Raw genomic sequence first — 14,486 nt, forward strand, 5'->3', positions numbered from 1 at the left:
TGCAGGGGCCAAAAGGCGAGCTCAAAGAGGACTGTAAATTTTTAAAATTCCATCTCCTGGGTTGCGAGGGAGACATGGCCAGGGTCTGAGGTGGGCTGGCAGTCAGACAAGTAACATGAAAGACCCCTGAGCATGATGACACCAAAGACTGAATACCACTCAAGCCTTTGGTTTCTGCAGGGCAGGGTTACACTTGAGTAAAATGAGACTGTGCTAAATAGATAATATAAATATTGGAGTGGATAACATGAGTTTCATATATATTGAATATTTTAAACCTGTTTGTGTTCATCTGGTTTTAACAACATTTCTCTAAGGTGAGATGATGGAATAAAACTGCTAGATTCATAGATACATCAGTTAATTAAACAAAAAGACAAAGAATTAGATCATCTGTGTTCTCTGTGATGAAGATGTTCAACAGATTATAGCCCCAATTAGTAGACAAAAGAGACCTAGCTATATGCTGATGAGTACAACTTTACCCCCATAATCTGCAAATATCTGTTTAGAAAAGCAGAGGCGTGTGTTCAAGGGTTCACTGCTTACCCCATAATTATACCAATTAAGCTGATTACTCCCACTGTTCTCTGCCGGTGGGGGAAAAGGAAGTAATGCCACAACAGAGCCTGAAATCAAAGTTTACCTCTGCAGGATAAACACCCGATCCAAGTAAAATATCTATCCAGGCCCCGTTGCTTGCTCTACCCCTCCTAGCCTGACGGATCGATGAAAGCAGGTTGGAGAGTTCAAGGAGGAGGGTGTCGGCATGGATGATGGGGAAGAAGGGGGGAGTTGTTCAGGAAACTGATCGATGGACAGAATAAATATTTCGCACTCACGAGTGACCCATTGTTGTCTTTTAATAGCCTCTATGAATTTTCTCTCTCAAGTTGACTGTGGTAACTCTCACATACTTCCTCATGCTATAAAAATCACTCTGCAATGGATGAAAGGAAGCAGGATGAACCATAAATCAGCACCGTTGGGCCTGTCGATAAAACCATGTAAAGTTTGAATTGGGTTTTTTCATTTTCATGCACCATCAAAAGCGTGTGTGTGTGTGTGTGTGTGTGTGTGTGTAGTGTGTGATTTTTGCAGTGTGTCCTAATGACACCACAGAAAATGTCAAGATTATTATAGGCCAAGTAGTAAGTCTGTTAATGCGTGGTTGGCTCTGGATTTTCTAAAGGGGGTGGGGGGTTAAAAAAAAAAGAAAAAGAAAGTGCCAGTGGTTACTTTCAATTATGTCTTTATTCATATTTAATGTTGTTTATTGGAGTTTAAGGTCAACGGTGGTGTGCTTATGTGCGTTTCCTAACACAGAGGGAGGCAACTGGCACCCTGCTGGTAAGTCTGTGCTGTCTCTTTAAAAATGCACGCCGTTCCGCTGCAGGAAGCGGTGACCCCCCTAGGCCTTAACCTATTGAGCGATAAATATCAGGTAACATGGCCAATGAAATTCCACATCTCATGATCTTCCTTCTCTCTCACAATCTTTTACAGAGATCCTTGTGAATAAACACCACTCCGTCTTCTTTATTTAATGAAATAAATCCATTTAGGATCGGTGCAACTTTGGAGCTCTGCATTGATTTCCTGTGCATATGTGTGCTAATTTTAGCATGGGAACACTGTATATATCATACCGTATATCTATGAGTTGGCTATGATAGATCTGGTTTCAACACACAGATTCATTAAGCAAGACAGGAAGTGGTTTGAAAGGCCGACTGCTGGGGTGTGTGAAGGGAATTTGATATTGTATCAGCATTTCTAAAGATGAATAATTCCCAGATTTTTACTGTGATGAAATTCCAGGGTAGCTGTATTTCATGCCTGATTTCATACGACTAAGACTTGAAAGCACTGTCATCAGTTTATGCAAAAATACAAGTTCTGGTGTTCAGACAAGCACCACAGGACACCTTTGAACTAAAAATTAAGCATCACCCTCTCAACTGCAGGAGATGGTATTAAAAATGGAATTGAATTTACTGAATACAAAGCTTTCAATGGAAAAAAGAATGAATCAATATGCAACATATAAAACAGGAAACATGAAAGCGTGTCATGTAAACCTTTTTGAAAAGTAGGATAATGCACAATTGTTTGTGATTGTTTTATACAGTATTCAGCCTCGAGATGCATCTTCTGTGTTTTGTTTCATCTGGAACATAAATAAAATGAACAGATGTAATTATTCATCAACAAAAATAGCAATGCAGTCCGAGGAGGATTCTATAGTTTCACAAAGCCAGACTAGATCTGGCAAGCTCCATTCACACTGTACAAGATTTAGGTCTGGGGAAAGAACAACAAGACTTTAATCTGTCTGGATGTGATTTTCCAGAAATCCAACCATTAAAACTGGAGACTCTAAATATATAAATAAAGCAGGATTTTGCGACGGCATAATCTATTATTTCCATAAAAGTAACAACAAATAATGTCAGACCAGCAACTTGTGTGTTTACTGGAGTCTGTCAGGTGTAGGAAGTTGCTTTAGATGTGATTCAATTATGATATACTCAATATCATACTCAATACTTCAACAAATGTTTAGTGTTGCATGTAAAATCTAACTTTTACTCCAACTAACCTGCTATTGTTAGACATAAACTCACAAGAAAAACAAGTTTTATCCAGTAAAAGTTGTGCCGATGTCAATCATTATCAAATGGACATGATGTGAAGCAGAAAAGCAAGAGCTAAAAAAAAAGATGGTATGGCCAGAAACACAAACTCACTTTTAATACCACAAGAGTATTTATAAATTTAAAGTTAGTACAAGTTGAGAATGCATCTACCTAGTCAGAGTGTGTGTTGTCGTACAAGGAGATCAGACCATATGCACTTTGTGTGCTCAGTGCTGATGAACACTCTTCCCCACTTTCCCTTTTACCATCTGCCAATCTGTGGAGCTTAGTGGTCATTAGAGAGACCACTGAATGTATAACATGGTGCGAGTGTTCATGAGTCTATCTGCAGGTAAATGTGCACCTATGTACTGTTTGCTGGGTAACCATATACTGTATATGATGTGTGGGTGTGTGTGTGTGTGTGTGACAGACAGAAAGATTTAGGGGTAGACAAATTCCACTCTGTTCTAATGAGCTAGCTGTGTTACTCTCTCTTTGTCTCTCAGGCCCTCCTGCTCACAAACCACTAAAAGGTTTGAATTAAAATTTTAAACAGAGCTGTGCTGTGCAGACTGCATCTCAGGACATTTATATATAAAACACACTTCACATAACCCAAAGCACTCTGAGTCATATACTTTCTCTGCATGTCTATCACGAAACCTCACTGTGTCCTTAAAGCTGGCCAAAAAAATAAAATAAATACAAGCTCTACAGTCATCGGTTTTACTACTGAGTTCCATTTAGTCTTCATCTCTTCTAGTATTGCTGTGTCTTTTTAACATGCCCATGTTACACAGCACTGATCGAGCATCTCACTCTGTAATGTTGTGTGTCTCTATAGCATCAGACGTCAGTGGCTATTTTAGTGGACAATCCTGTATGTATGAGCAGCATTGTGGCTTATAGACACATTACTACAGCAGATTTACTATTTAGGACCCATACTGTCAAACCACATTTGTAGCCGTCCTTAAGATGTACTGTTTAACGTCACACCAGATAAGGGTGTGTTTCGAGCAGCTGCGGTGTTGAAAATGTTCAAAAACATTCCCTGAGTGAAAATAAGCCACAGTATACTGTACACATACTGTACATGATTTGAAAGACAGCATCTTAAAGAAATGGCCTTCTGTATAATAGAAATAATGGGACAGTAAAAAAATAAACCTAAACGCTGGCATTTGAAAACGTCCATTTCCATATTACATGAAGAAACTGCTCAGTCATTTTGAATATCATGGTGTGAATTTACATGTAAATGTGATGCTGTAGCTATGAAACAAAGATAAATCCTTCAAATAAATGTCACGCAGTCACCATATTATAACGCGGCAGCAAGTATGTTATAACTATTCATGAAAGCGGTTTTCTCAGCCATGTGTTTTTCTGCACTCTGAAACAGTACAGGCCTCTATCTCTGCCAGCATAATTAGATTATGGGACTTCCTCGTGCCAAACGCTTCACCATGTCTTCACCAATTATAGCAATTTCTACTTTGTGTGCAAAAAGGTTTCTGAGGCCCTTTGGAGGAAAACCCCTTTTGTTACAGGAGAAACTAAGACAGAGAAAGAGTAAAGAGGGTTAGAAAGAAAAAGGACAGTGAGTGAGAGATTTGACATGGAGTGAGAGCAACATGTTAACATGTTAGGACTAAGACAGGGTGCACATGCATCTCTGCATGTATGGACATGTTCATTTATCCATCTGAACAATTGTTTGTCTGCCTGAATCTGAGCCTGAGTGGCACAGCTGTTCAAAGAGGAGACCAACTGGTAGTGGGATTTGTGATTTGAGAGGAGAGAAGCCTTTTGCCTACTGTTCACCGTCTCTGAAAAGAAAAAACAAGTCTTGGAAATCATGTCAAATTTACCCACTGGACAGACTTTAGGGAAATAAAGAAATCTCCATCTCTAAAATGGCTTCTTCTGAGAAGACAGAAAACTATTTTCACCTACCTCACTGTGTTTTGTGTTTTATGTGTCAACACATAAATTAACAAATTACAAACTTTTTGGATTAAAAAATTCTGTTACTGTCCCTAATTATGCACTCTGGAAGTAAAACAAGGACACTGCTGTTATTATCCAATTTCTAGGTAGAATATGATTAGAATTTAATGGAGAAATTTTGAAAGGGCATCACCCCTGAAGCACTGATCAACAAAATGGAACTGGACCACTTAGAAATCAGCTACGGCTGCTTTCATAACATTATGAATTATGAAAATAAACATATTTACATATGGCTTATACAAGACAGAATCTCCATTTTCTTTCACAATTTTTGTGCATATTTGTTGTGATTATGTCTTAAGAGACTAAGTTGATGTTGCTTGAAGCTGGAGAGACATTATCATTCATCACCACTTATCATACTGGATTCCATTTGCAGCCGCAGACTAAAAGAGACGTATTGAATGACTGCACCAATAGGGAATGAAAATAGCATTGAGCTCAGTATCAACCTCAAGGAGGCTTAACGCTTCCGCATTCTGATGCCCCGATAAAGCGAAAGAGGATCGAGTGAAAAGAGTCACAAAGAGGAAAAGGAACTGAATCAAGCATTTGTGCCCTGGATTTGGTGTTTGTCAAACAAACACTTGGTTGGTTTTAGGTGGATGCAGTTCAATACACTAGAAGTTTAGGCAAGCGTAGTATGATTAATGTTAAACCAGTATTTCTCTACTGCGTCTCGAATATGATGCTTAAACTAGTGTGTCAGTGTGTGCTCATGTTTGTTGTGTGTGTATATATGGTATACACACACATAATCTACTGTGGCATCAGCTTGTATCATCACTGTGCATATGTACGGTTCAGCAGGGAGGGGTGAGAGAAGGAAGACGAGGAGCAATGGAAAAGATGGAAAGCACTCTAATGATCTTAAGAGTCTTTCTCCCTATCCATTTCCTCTCTCTCACCCACTAAGTTTGTCCTCAACTTCTTTATCTCTCCCTCTTTCTCTCTCTCTTCCTCTGTCTCTCTCTCTGAAGGGGAGTTGATGTTTCAGATATTAGTGAGCTGTGTCAGACAGTTAAACTGCCCTTTATCGATCCTTGTTGCTTCACTCTTCCCAAGCAGCCGTTATGGTTTTAATGGCTTGTAATGGAGCCGGGTCCTCTTTGATGTCCAATTGCTCGGCAAATCCGCCCTTGTTTTTGATATCGTTTCAAAGGATCCTCCTAATGCCGGCCTAAGAGAAGCCTGTTTCCGACACAAACTCCTGGGTCGATGAGGTACCCGGCTCTGTGATTCTAAAATGTAACCGTATTGGGGGGGAAAAAAAGCAGAGGAGATGAAGGTAGGTGGGATAGAAGTAGTCTTTTGGGGTTTTGTGAAGGTTCGCTGGCAACATGGTGCTGAAATGTAGATTTGATGAAGCTTCCAACTCCTTCTTACAGCCAAAATTTGAATCATCTAAAATGTCACTGTAAAACAAAAATGTATCTATTATGTGTATTATGTATTATCCAACATTACTATCTGAGTCCCAGATGAAGATAAATCTGAGGGGTTGGGATATAATTAACGGGTATGTTTTTTTTAAAGATTTCCTGTAGTCTTTTAGAAGTGGATAATTTGTTACTACTTTTAAGTTAAACTGGTTTAAACCTGTAGACATACTGTATGTTAGATACATTTATGACTTAAGGTTTACTTTTTTCTATTATCTTGGCACACTATTTTTTGTAATTAACACGTTATATGGCATGGTACAGTTTGGCCTAAATCAACTCCACTGAAACCTTGCTGGGTTTTTTTTTTCCCATTGGCAAAGGTTGTGGCTAGTACTCAGTACCCTTTTGTTTCACCTCAGTTGAGGTCACCTGAACTGAGCTGATACTAAACAGTGGACTACTGATGGTCAGAAAGATCACGGACATCCTGGTCACCATCTGCAAATTGCAAACACAATTTTCTACTTGACTCAACCCAGATTTTGACAAATAGCGGCCTGCAAAACCACACCAGGGTAAATCGCAGACATTCCTGAAGGGCGATCCAACTGCAGCAGAAAACAAAATCAAAAAGAGTATGTGGTACCAAACATCAACTCTATATAAAGATGGCAGTCTTTCTCCCACTATACAAAAATCTAAATGTCTTAGATATGGGTGCTGCCATCTTGCACTAGTGTCATTTGGAGCTGGAGCCTACACAGCAGTGATTGGGGTTGGTATCGATGTCCCACCAGTACATCCGGCCAACTCAATCGTTAGCAGGGCTCAGCTGTCAATCAGGATGTAAATTCCCCTTTTTGTAGAATCAAAAACCTAATTAAAACCAAAGGTATCCAAAAAATGAACAGTTGAACATAAATTGTGTTAGAGATGTACTTCTTTTAGTTTGGCCTATTTCTCATCCACTATAAATGTGGTGACTTTTACTGTAGCCAGCCAGCAGGAGATGACTGAGATGTTTTGGCTTCACTTTTGAGGAGCTGTTATGTCATTTATCTTTATAGACATTTGATGGTACCAAATGTGCGAACAACTGGACCAAGCTGTACCATGCTGTGAAAACACAGCATGCGATTGCTGTGGAGTTCTTACATTGGTTCTTACATATGTGCAGGGGAAACTCTGGTTTAACTTTGTCGATCTGTTTTACCTAATCTTTCCTAAATGAAGGTTCCCTTTTTTCTCTAGTGTGCCTCCAACTTTCCTACACCTTTTCTCTTACAATGACTTTCTGATTTGTTCTCAATGCAAAAATAGCTGTACAATATAATCAAATAGAAAATTAGCTTGATTAGGAAGATGTATTTTGTTATAGCTAAAGCTCTAAGCTCCATTCATTACAATATATTAATTTCAGATAGAGAATCTAGAAACTAAAAGTTGTATACACACAGCTAGTTCTTCAAAGTACTATGGACTGATGATGATCTAAATAAGTAATATCAAGCCTGGAAACCCCAAAAGAGAAGAGAAGGAAACGTAAAAAGAACCAGGTTGTGGGGGCACAAAAACAACAACAACAACAGGGCATAGATTGGGTGTGTAAGATAAAGCCCCTTTGCAGAACATCAAAAAGAAACTTGAACTATTAATGTGTGTAGTTTGTTTATTGCTGCTGGTGGCTGGCAGGTCCTGCACCATCATTAGCGCTGTAAGTATGACACGCTGATTTTCTTTTTACTCGCCCTCCTTCAGGAAACTACGGGGGAACGCTAGTACTCAAATGCAAGGGTGGAATTCAGCATGTATTCATCTTGTATTCCTTTTGAATGTGCCTCATAGACCTTGGTGTCAAAGAGATGTGTCAGTGGTATAAAGAACGAATGAGAAACTGTTTCCATTTGTAGTTTCTACTTCCGTGAGAAGAACAGAAACAGAAAGATGTTATGTCAAAGCTCTTGTTCTCATTGAGTCTAGGAACTAGCATGTTTATTCAGTACGTGACACCAACAGTTGCAACCCATTAACGGCTTGTATTCAACAAACGTTGCTAATTAACTAATTACTGTGTTTCCTGTCAAATGACGCGCATTCAGTGCTGCGAATAGGTACAACAGCATGCTTGAGCTCAGCTTTACAGTACATGCTGGTGTATTCTACAAGTGCAGGCAGCATTCATGACCAAAAAGGTCTGATTAATGCACAGCATAGCATGTAATTAATATTTCCTTCTTTCTCTTTCTGCCTCTTTTATGCCTTCAATGATAAAAGAGAGAATTTGTGACAGACTCGATGAGAAAACACTGAAATTAAGAGGAAGTCTTTCTATTTTTACACATGTGCAGCAGGCTCATTTGTCAGAGAATCAGCTTTGCTTTAAATGTCAACATTCGCCTTGTTTAACTTCATCAGCAGTCTGTCCCAGAAATCTGTAAATGTAATAAACAACCCATAAAAAAGGATGTTGAATCGTCCTCCCACTCACTTTTCAAATGGTACCTCAATGAATATGGATAACATGACAGAATCAAGTCTCTGCCCATTAAAAAGCAACAGTGACATCAAGTGCTTCTCCAGCCTGATTGTAGAATAACAGAAATCCTGAGTTGGATGGGTTCGGGTTTCCCGTTTCCCCTGGGTCTTGCCTAGAAGCTTTGAGACAGTATGAAAATCAGGCCTCTCTTAAGCATCCTGTCTTTTTCCCTATGCTCTTGTTCTGAGACACACTCACAGAGAGACATGCAGATAGAGAGAGAACAAACGTCAGAAATCAATCCATAGGACCGCACCTTGTACGTCTTAAACATACATAAACACACATACAACTAAATATGAATGGTTTTGGGAAGTCATTTCAGGACAGTTTCTATACACTTTAGCTGGCCACAGAAGAAGACCAGCTCACAGCACAAAGACGTGAACCTTAACTTTACTAATAATATTTATACATGATGATCTATTGTGAAGCTCACACCATCCCTGCCCTTGCACTATGAGATTTTAGCCTAAACTTTGAAAGTCATGAAATATTGATATGGTACACAGGAGGATTTGACGTAAGTGAGGCAGAATACTGCAGTGCTAGGCATCACATGTTTTATTGAAGCATCCAATGTAGCACTCACGGAGAGTGAGAGAAAGAAAATGGGGAAAAAGAAGACCATAAAGAGAAAAAGGGAGAATGCTGAACTGCGTAGAGGGAGGGATGCAACTTTGCTGTCCCTAAATTGCCTGGTTTAATGAAGCATCGATGATCAATACAGAAAGAAGAAGAAAAATGGGCTTCATATACAGGTAAACATTAGCTCTATGTCCTGGTCTTGACAATAATACCTTGAAAAGGCACATCCACTTTTTCCTTCCCCTGTCTCTAAAAGATAAATGAATCAGATTTGGTGCTAAAGTTTTGCAAGTTTTACATTTATGGTACAGAACACCTGGAAGTATTGAAACTATGGCAAAGCAAAGCAAGTGAACTAAGGAGGATGATTTTATATTTAATATTTCATAAATGTATAATGATGATCATGATCATGCATCGGTAAAATCTACAAAAAATCTGCTACGATCTGTACAAACATTTTCATACAGAAATAAAAATACTGACATTACACAAAAGCCTTGTACAATGGAAGTCCATTTCTACAAATGATCAATTCTGTAGGAATAACGTTGTCTTGTCTTCTTCTTCTCTACCAAATTACAAGAGGCAAAACGGTTGAGAAGCATAATTTTTCATTACGCACTCAACATGGCTGAAAATGAACAGTGCCACCACTGATAGGCCTAATTGGTGAGCGAGAAGGGGCCAGCAACTGGCGAGAGGGTGGCTATTTCCTGGCACTCAAATGAGCCATTTACAGAAAATAGACACCACTGTGGAGAGGAAAAAGGACCTCTCGTAAGTTAGGAAAAAAGGGTTATAAAAAAGAGAATACAGCATGTTGACTGGGTACAGATACCTGTGCCAGCAGGTATTTAAAAAGCTAGCCAAATGCTTTCTGGAATTATATGATATCATGGTGAGGAGAACACAAGATTAATCACAGACCAAGATGGCTGCCAAGAGGATGGCTTCAACATTCATTGTTTTGCGGAAATAAAAACACAGCAATCAGCGGCATTTGTGGGTGATGGCAGCTCACAAACACAGCTGCGTCTTGCCCCATTTCTTTGAATCCCGATGCTATGCTATTACGTTCTATGTTTGCTGCTGTCTGTTTATTCCTCCATCATTCCCTAAATCTGCTCCTTGCCATCTGTCCATTGGCTTGGTAGCGTTCTTATCCACCATTTTAACTTGGGTAGTCATTTTAGCACATGCACAGCACTGCCTTACAAAAATGTGACTGTACAGCGACAAGCAGAGCTGATCAGGGAAGGAAGTCGACAAAGAAGCTACTTCAACAGCATCACAACATGAATCATAAAATGTCACAAACAGATTAATCTTTTCATATATTACTTACAGAGATGAGCAGTATGCTGTTGGACACTGATCACTATGACATGCCATGTGTGCACAGGTTTTCTCTCTTTCCCTCTCAGGTTTTTCTAGTCATAAATATTTAATAAACATGATGTAACTGCGCTTTGTCTGGCTAACTATTAAGATGCTGAAGGTTTAGAGTGCAAGAGCTTAGTAAGTTATGACTGGTATGTATTATGACCATTACCACACTCTATTATAAGTCAGAAGTTGAGTTTTGGTGTTGAGAGCATCTGTTTTATAAATCTTTAAACAGAATTGGTGCAAAATGTAACCACTTTTGACCAGGAGAAAATTGATAGAAATGGTAGACCTCAAGACCTCAAGGAACACCATCGTAAAATTTATATTGCAGTTTGGTATCAAAAACCTGAGCTGGAACTTTTGAAAATGGCCATGTCAGTTCCAGTACATCCCCACAATTTAGCTTAACTTTGGCGTGTTCCTGACAAGCTAGCATGACATGAATTTCACTCTAGCTTTAAAAGTGACTACAGCCTCCTAAACAGTAATGTCCGCCGTAGAGGCCAATGTCCATTTAAGGTAGAAGAGTTTAAATATTGTTTGCATTGTTCACATGTAAAGGTAAATGTACTTTATTTATACAGCCCTTTACAACAGTTCTTTCGGTGTACCAAAGTGCTTTACAGCAGGTAATAAATAACAAGAACAATAAGTAAAACAAATGAATTAAAAGCAATAAAGCTACCGAATACTAGCCTAACAACTGTGACCTCTGTCTTGCAGGACAAAGCCACCCATCAAGAGTCTCCCAGTCTGGAACTAACTGGAAGTTAATGGAGCTTTCCAGTTCTTCCCTCTTCTCCTTTCTTTCTGCCTCTTTTCCTCCTTCCTCAATCCTCTCAATTTATATTACTAGTATTTGCATCGTTGTATCACCCCCTAACCATAACCTTTATTAGGGAGGTTTCAAGATACATTTCTTTTAAGATATTGTTCCACCAGCTAGGAATAATGAAGATGTAGACTATTGGCTTTCTGGTACATAAATCCCAGCACCAATGTCCCCCCTCGAAAACCTGTTCTGCTTTAAGTATGAGTATGTGGATTCACGTGTATGCATAAATCGTAATGAAGGGATGTGCAGTGGAAGTTTATTTTTGTTGAGCCTTTCAAAGCTGACTTCATTAGGCATCAACACTGATTGAAAGCTATTTTTATGGGCGTATGATTAAGCTTTTTTCAGGAGTGCTTGTTCTCTCAGCCATCTGTACTGTAGATTGTATCTGTGAGCTCCCTGTTTTGATGTGGAAATGATGAGCTTGTTGAGCCTGGTCCATGAAATCACCATGAAATATTCTCTATTGCCTTCCACACCAACTCAAGTCTTGCAGACAGGGTGCCAGGGCTGGGTAATAAATATGCAGGGTGACAGAATTCACAGTTTTAAAAACAGATCCCCGCTAATGTGACACGCTAAACGTTGCAGGGTACGGGATTCAAAACGTCCCATCATCTCGCTTTCCCTCTCTCTTTCTCTCTTTTTTGTTGGTTCAGAAATCGCCCTTCACTCTCTCTCTTCATTAAAATGCATTATTCCAGTTTGGAGCAATGGCTAACTATATCCCACAATAGCTGTCGTCAAAGCAGATTGTTCTCAGAAGTCCCTTTTAAATTTTCCTAGACATATTGTATAGACACACAAGGTAAAAAATCGACACACACATAATAGAAACACATGAACATCAGGCTCAGAGATGGAGCAGGGACGCTCAGGCCCACAATCAAGCTGGCAAGTGTGAGGAGCAACCAAACAGAGAGGTACCACCTTATGGTGCATCTATGCTCCATCGAACAATCAAAACTATCTGGTGTGTTGCTTACATTCACTGATATGTCTTTCTGCAGACTTTCAGTGCACAGTATAGTTCCTTGGTGAGTCATACTCTGATGAGGATGTAGCTCAGGTCTGCAAAGACATCTTGGATCTAAGAAAACAGTAACCCAAGATTCTGATATTGTACCACAGCAGAAATATAACAACACATACAAGTATTAGCACTCAGCCAATATGAGAACTTAGCTCCCCTATAGACATCTCTTTCAACATCATTAGAGCACATTGCACCTACATGCCTGCTGGCCTAAAAAAGCTATTTATTTATTGCTTGTGGCATCAACGTTGACAGTCACCCTTGGCACTTAATGTGTGTTTTCTTAAGGCATTTCCTTCAAGCAGAGGTGTTTTCCTACTTATTCCCGTAACATTTTCCCATTCAAACACTTGCTCGCTCATATTCAGCGAGTGTTAGAATGTGTTTTTGGGATGAGACTGGCATGAATTTGTTGGTGTTGGTCTGTGTATTAATAGTGAAAAGAGTCTGGTTGGTAAAGTGCTCTAGGGAACACATTGTACCAGGCAGAGTGGTCTGCAGAGCAGAAGGTTGCTACTCCACTTCTCACAGGTGATCACAGCCAAACAAGCCAATAAATAGAGAAGAGAGTATACACATATACGAGTACAGACAGTGACAAACAGATACTTCAGAGCACTTAAAATTTAACTATGGATTGAACCCGTCTTTCTAGACTAGATCATTACCACCGAGAGGAAGTGAACAGAGAAACAAAAAAATGGTCATCCATTCATTCCCTCATCCTGTCGATCTTTTCACTCTTGAGTGACCCTGACAAGACAAAGCGAGCAAAAAGGAACATGAAAAACAGCAGATTTAATTACAAGCGGAAGAAATATGCCACGTAATGTGACATTCAATTCAAAATGCAGCCTCTTGAATTATGCTATCTCCTCCGAGCATGAGCTACACTTCTTTCTTATCTGTGCCTGATAACCTTTGTAGGGATCGCAGCAAATCGAATGTGTTCTTTGGAAGGAGGTGTTTCCCCTCTTTGGTGCTGCAGCACAGCAACACAGTCAAAGAAACTGTAAGAAATGACTCAGGGGGTCAAAAGTTTACCAGATGCAAGAATGACTTGTGTTTAATGCCCACAGCGAGCAATCATAATGCTCTACCAAGTTAATGGCAGCAAATGGCATTTAGCAGGGAAGAGTGTAATTGAATAGTAAAATCTATTCCATAAATGTCTTGTAGCTAATTAACATTAACTGGGCTGAGTAGTAACACAGTTATTAGCGCATATCAATGACAAAACGCCACAAAAATATATATCAATGCATGACATGACACAGCATTTCGCCCCAAGGAGAAACCTTCAGTCTATTTTATAGCTTGATAATGTGTTTTTCATTAAACACAAATCCAAATGCTTATGAGAGGTTGAGCCCAAATTTATTAACAACTGATTTCAAGTGCTGTACTGTACAATGGGTTTAAGCCATTTTGACTCTGTCTCTGATTGTAAAATGAAGGAGGATTCTGCGGATTAGAGCAACGGCAATTAGACATTTACCCTGGCAAGGTTAATTAGGGATTAAGCCATGAGTTGGGACCCCTGTGAAAGTCCAGGACCTATTCTGTGCACCACAATTCTAAGGAACAAGATTTTTTGTAAACTCAATTAAGCAGGAAAATCGGGTTTCCTGACAGTAACACACACAAAGAAGAAACCTAACTGTCAGACAACACAGCACTCAGGGTTTACAAACACTGTACATAGGCACCATACGCATGCATGATGACATATAAAGTACAAACCCTACCTGCACCAGATTCCAGCCCTCCAAGGACTCTGCAATGATGGAGGTCACAGAGGGACAGACGCCACCGAAGATCATCAGGTGTTTGGGACCGTAGCATATAGCATCAAAGAAGGCCCTCAGCCCCTTGGCGTTGTCACACTGCAGATATAGAGAGAGGCAGAGGAGAGAGACATGAGAAAAAAGAGAGAAAAAGGACATATTATATATATATAAATATTTGTAAAGGCAGGAAAGAAGAAGGACATATTATGAATTTAGCATGAGAGGTAGAAGTTATCAAGAATATTCCCACCTATTTTGGGCTACCA

The 14,486-nt window shown here is 39.5% G+C and overlaps 1 protein-coding gene across 3 annotated transcripts in view; it reads right to left on the bottom strand.

Moving 5' to 3' along the window:
* gabbr2 (gamma-aminobutyric acid (GABA) B receptor, 2) overlaps positions 1-14,486 on the bottom strand; it is a 164,590-nt gene that overhangs the window by 99,430 nt on the left and 50,674 nt on the right. For all 3 annotated transcript variants that reach the window (XM_027287102.1, XM_027287101.1, XM_010734778.3), the window contains one exon: positions 14,179-14,316. In XM_027287102.1, the coding sequence (XP_027142903.1) occupies positions 14,179-14,316 (138 nt within the window). The remainder of the gene's footprint in view (positions 1-14,178; positions 14,317-14,486) is intronic.

The sequence above is a fragment of the Larimichthys crocea genome, chromosome XIII, assembly GCF_000972845.2.
Source record: "Larimichthys crocea isolate SSNF chromosome XIII, L_crocea_2.0, whole genome shotgun sequence".
NCBI classification, from domain to species: domain Eukaryota; kingdom Metazoa; phylum Chordata; class Actinopteri; family Sciaenidae; genus Larimichthys; species Larimichthys crocea.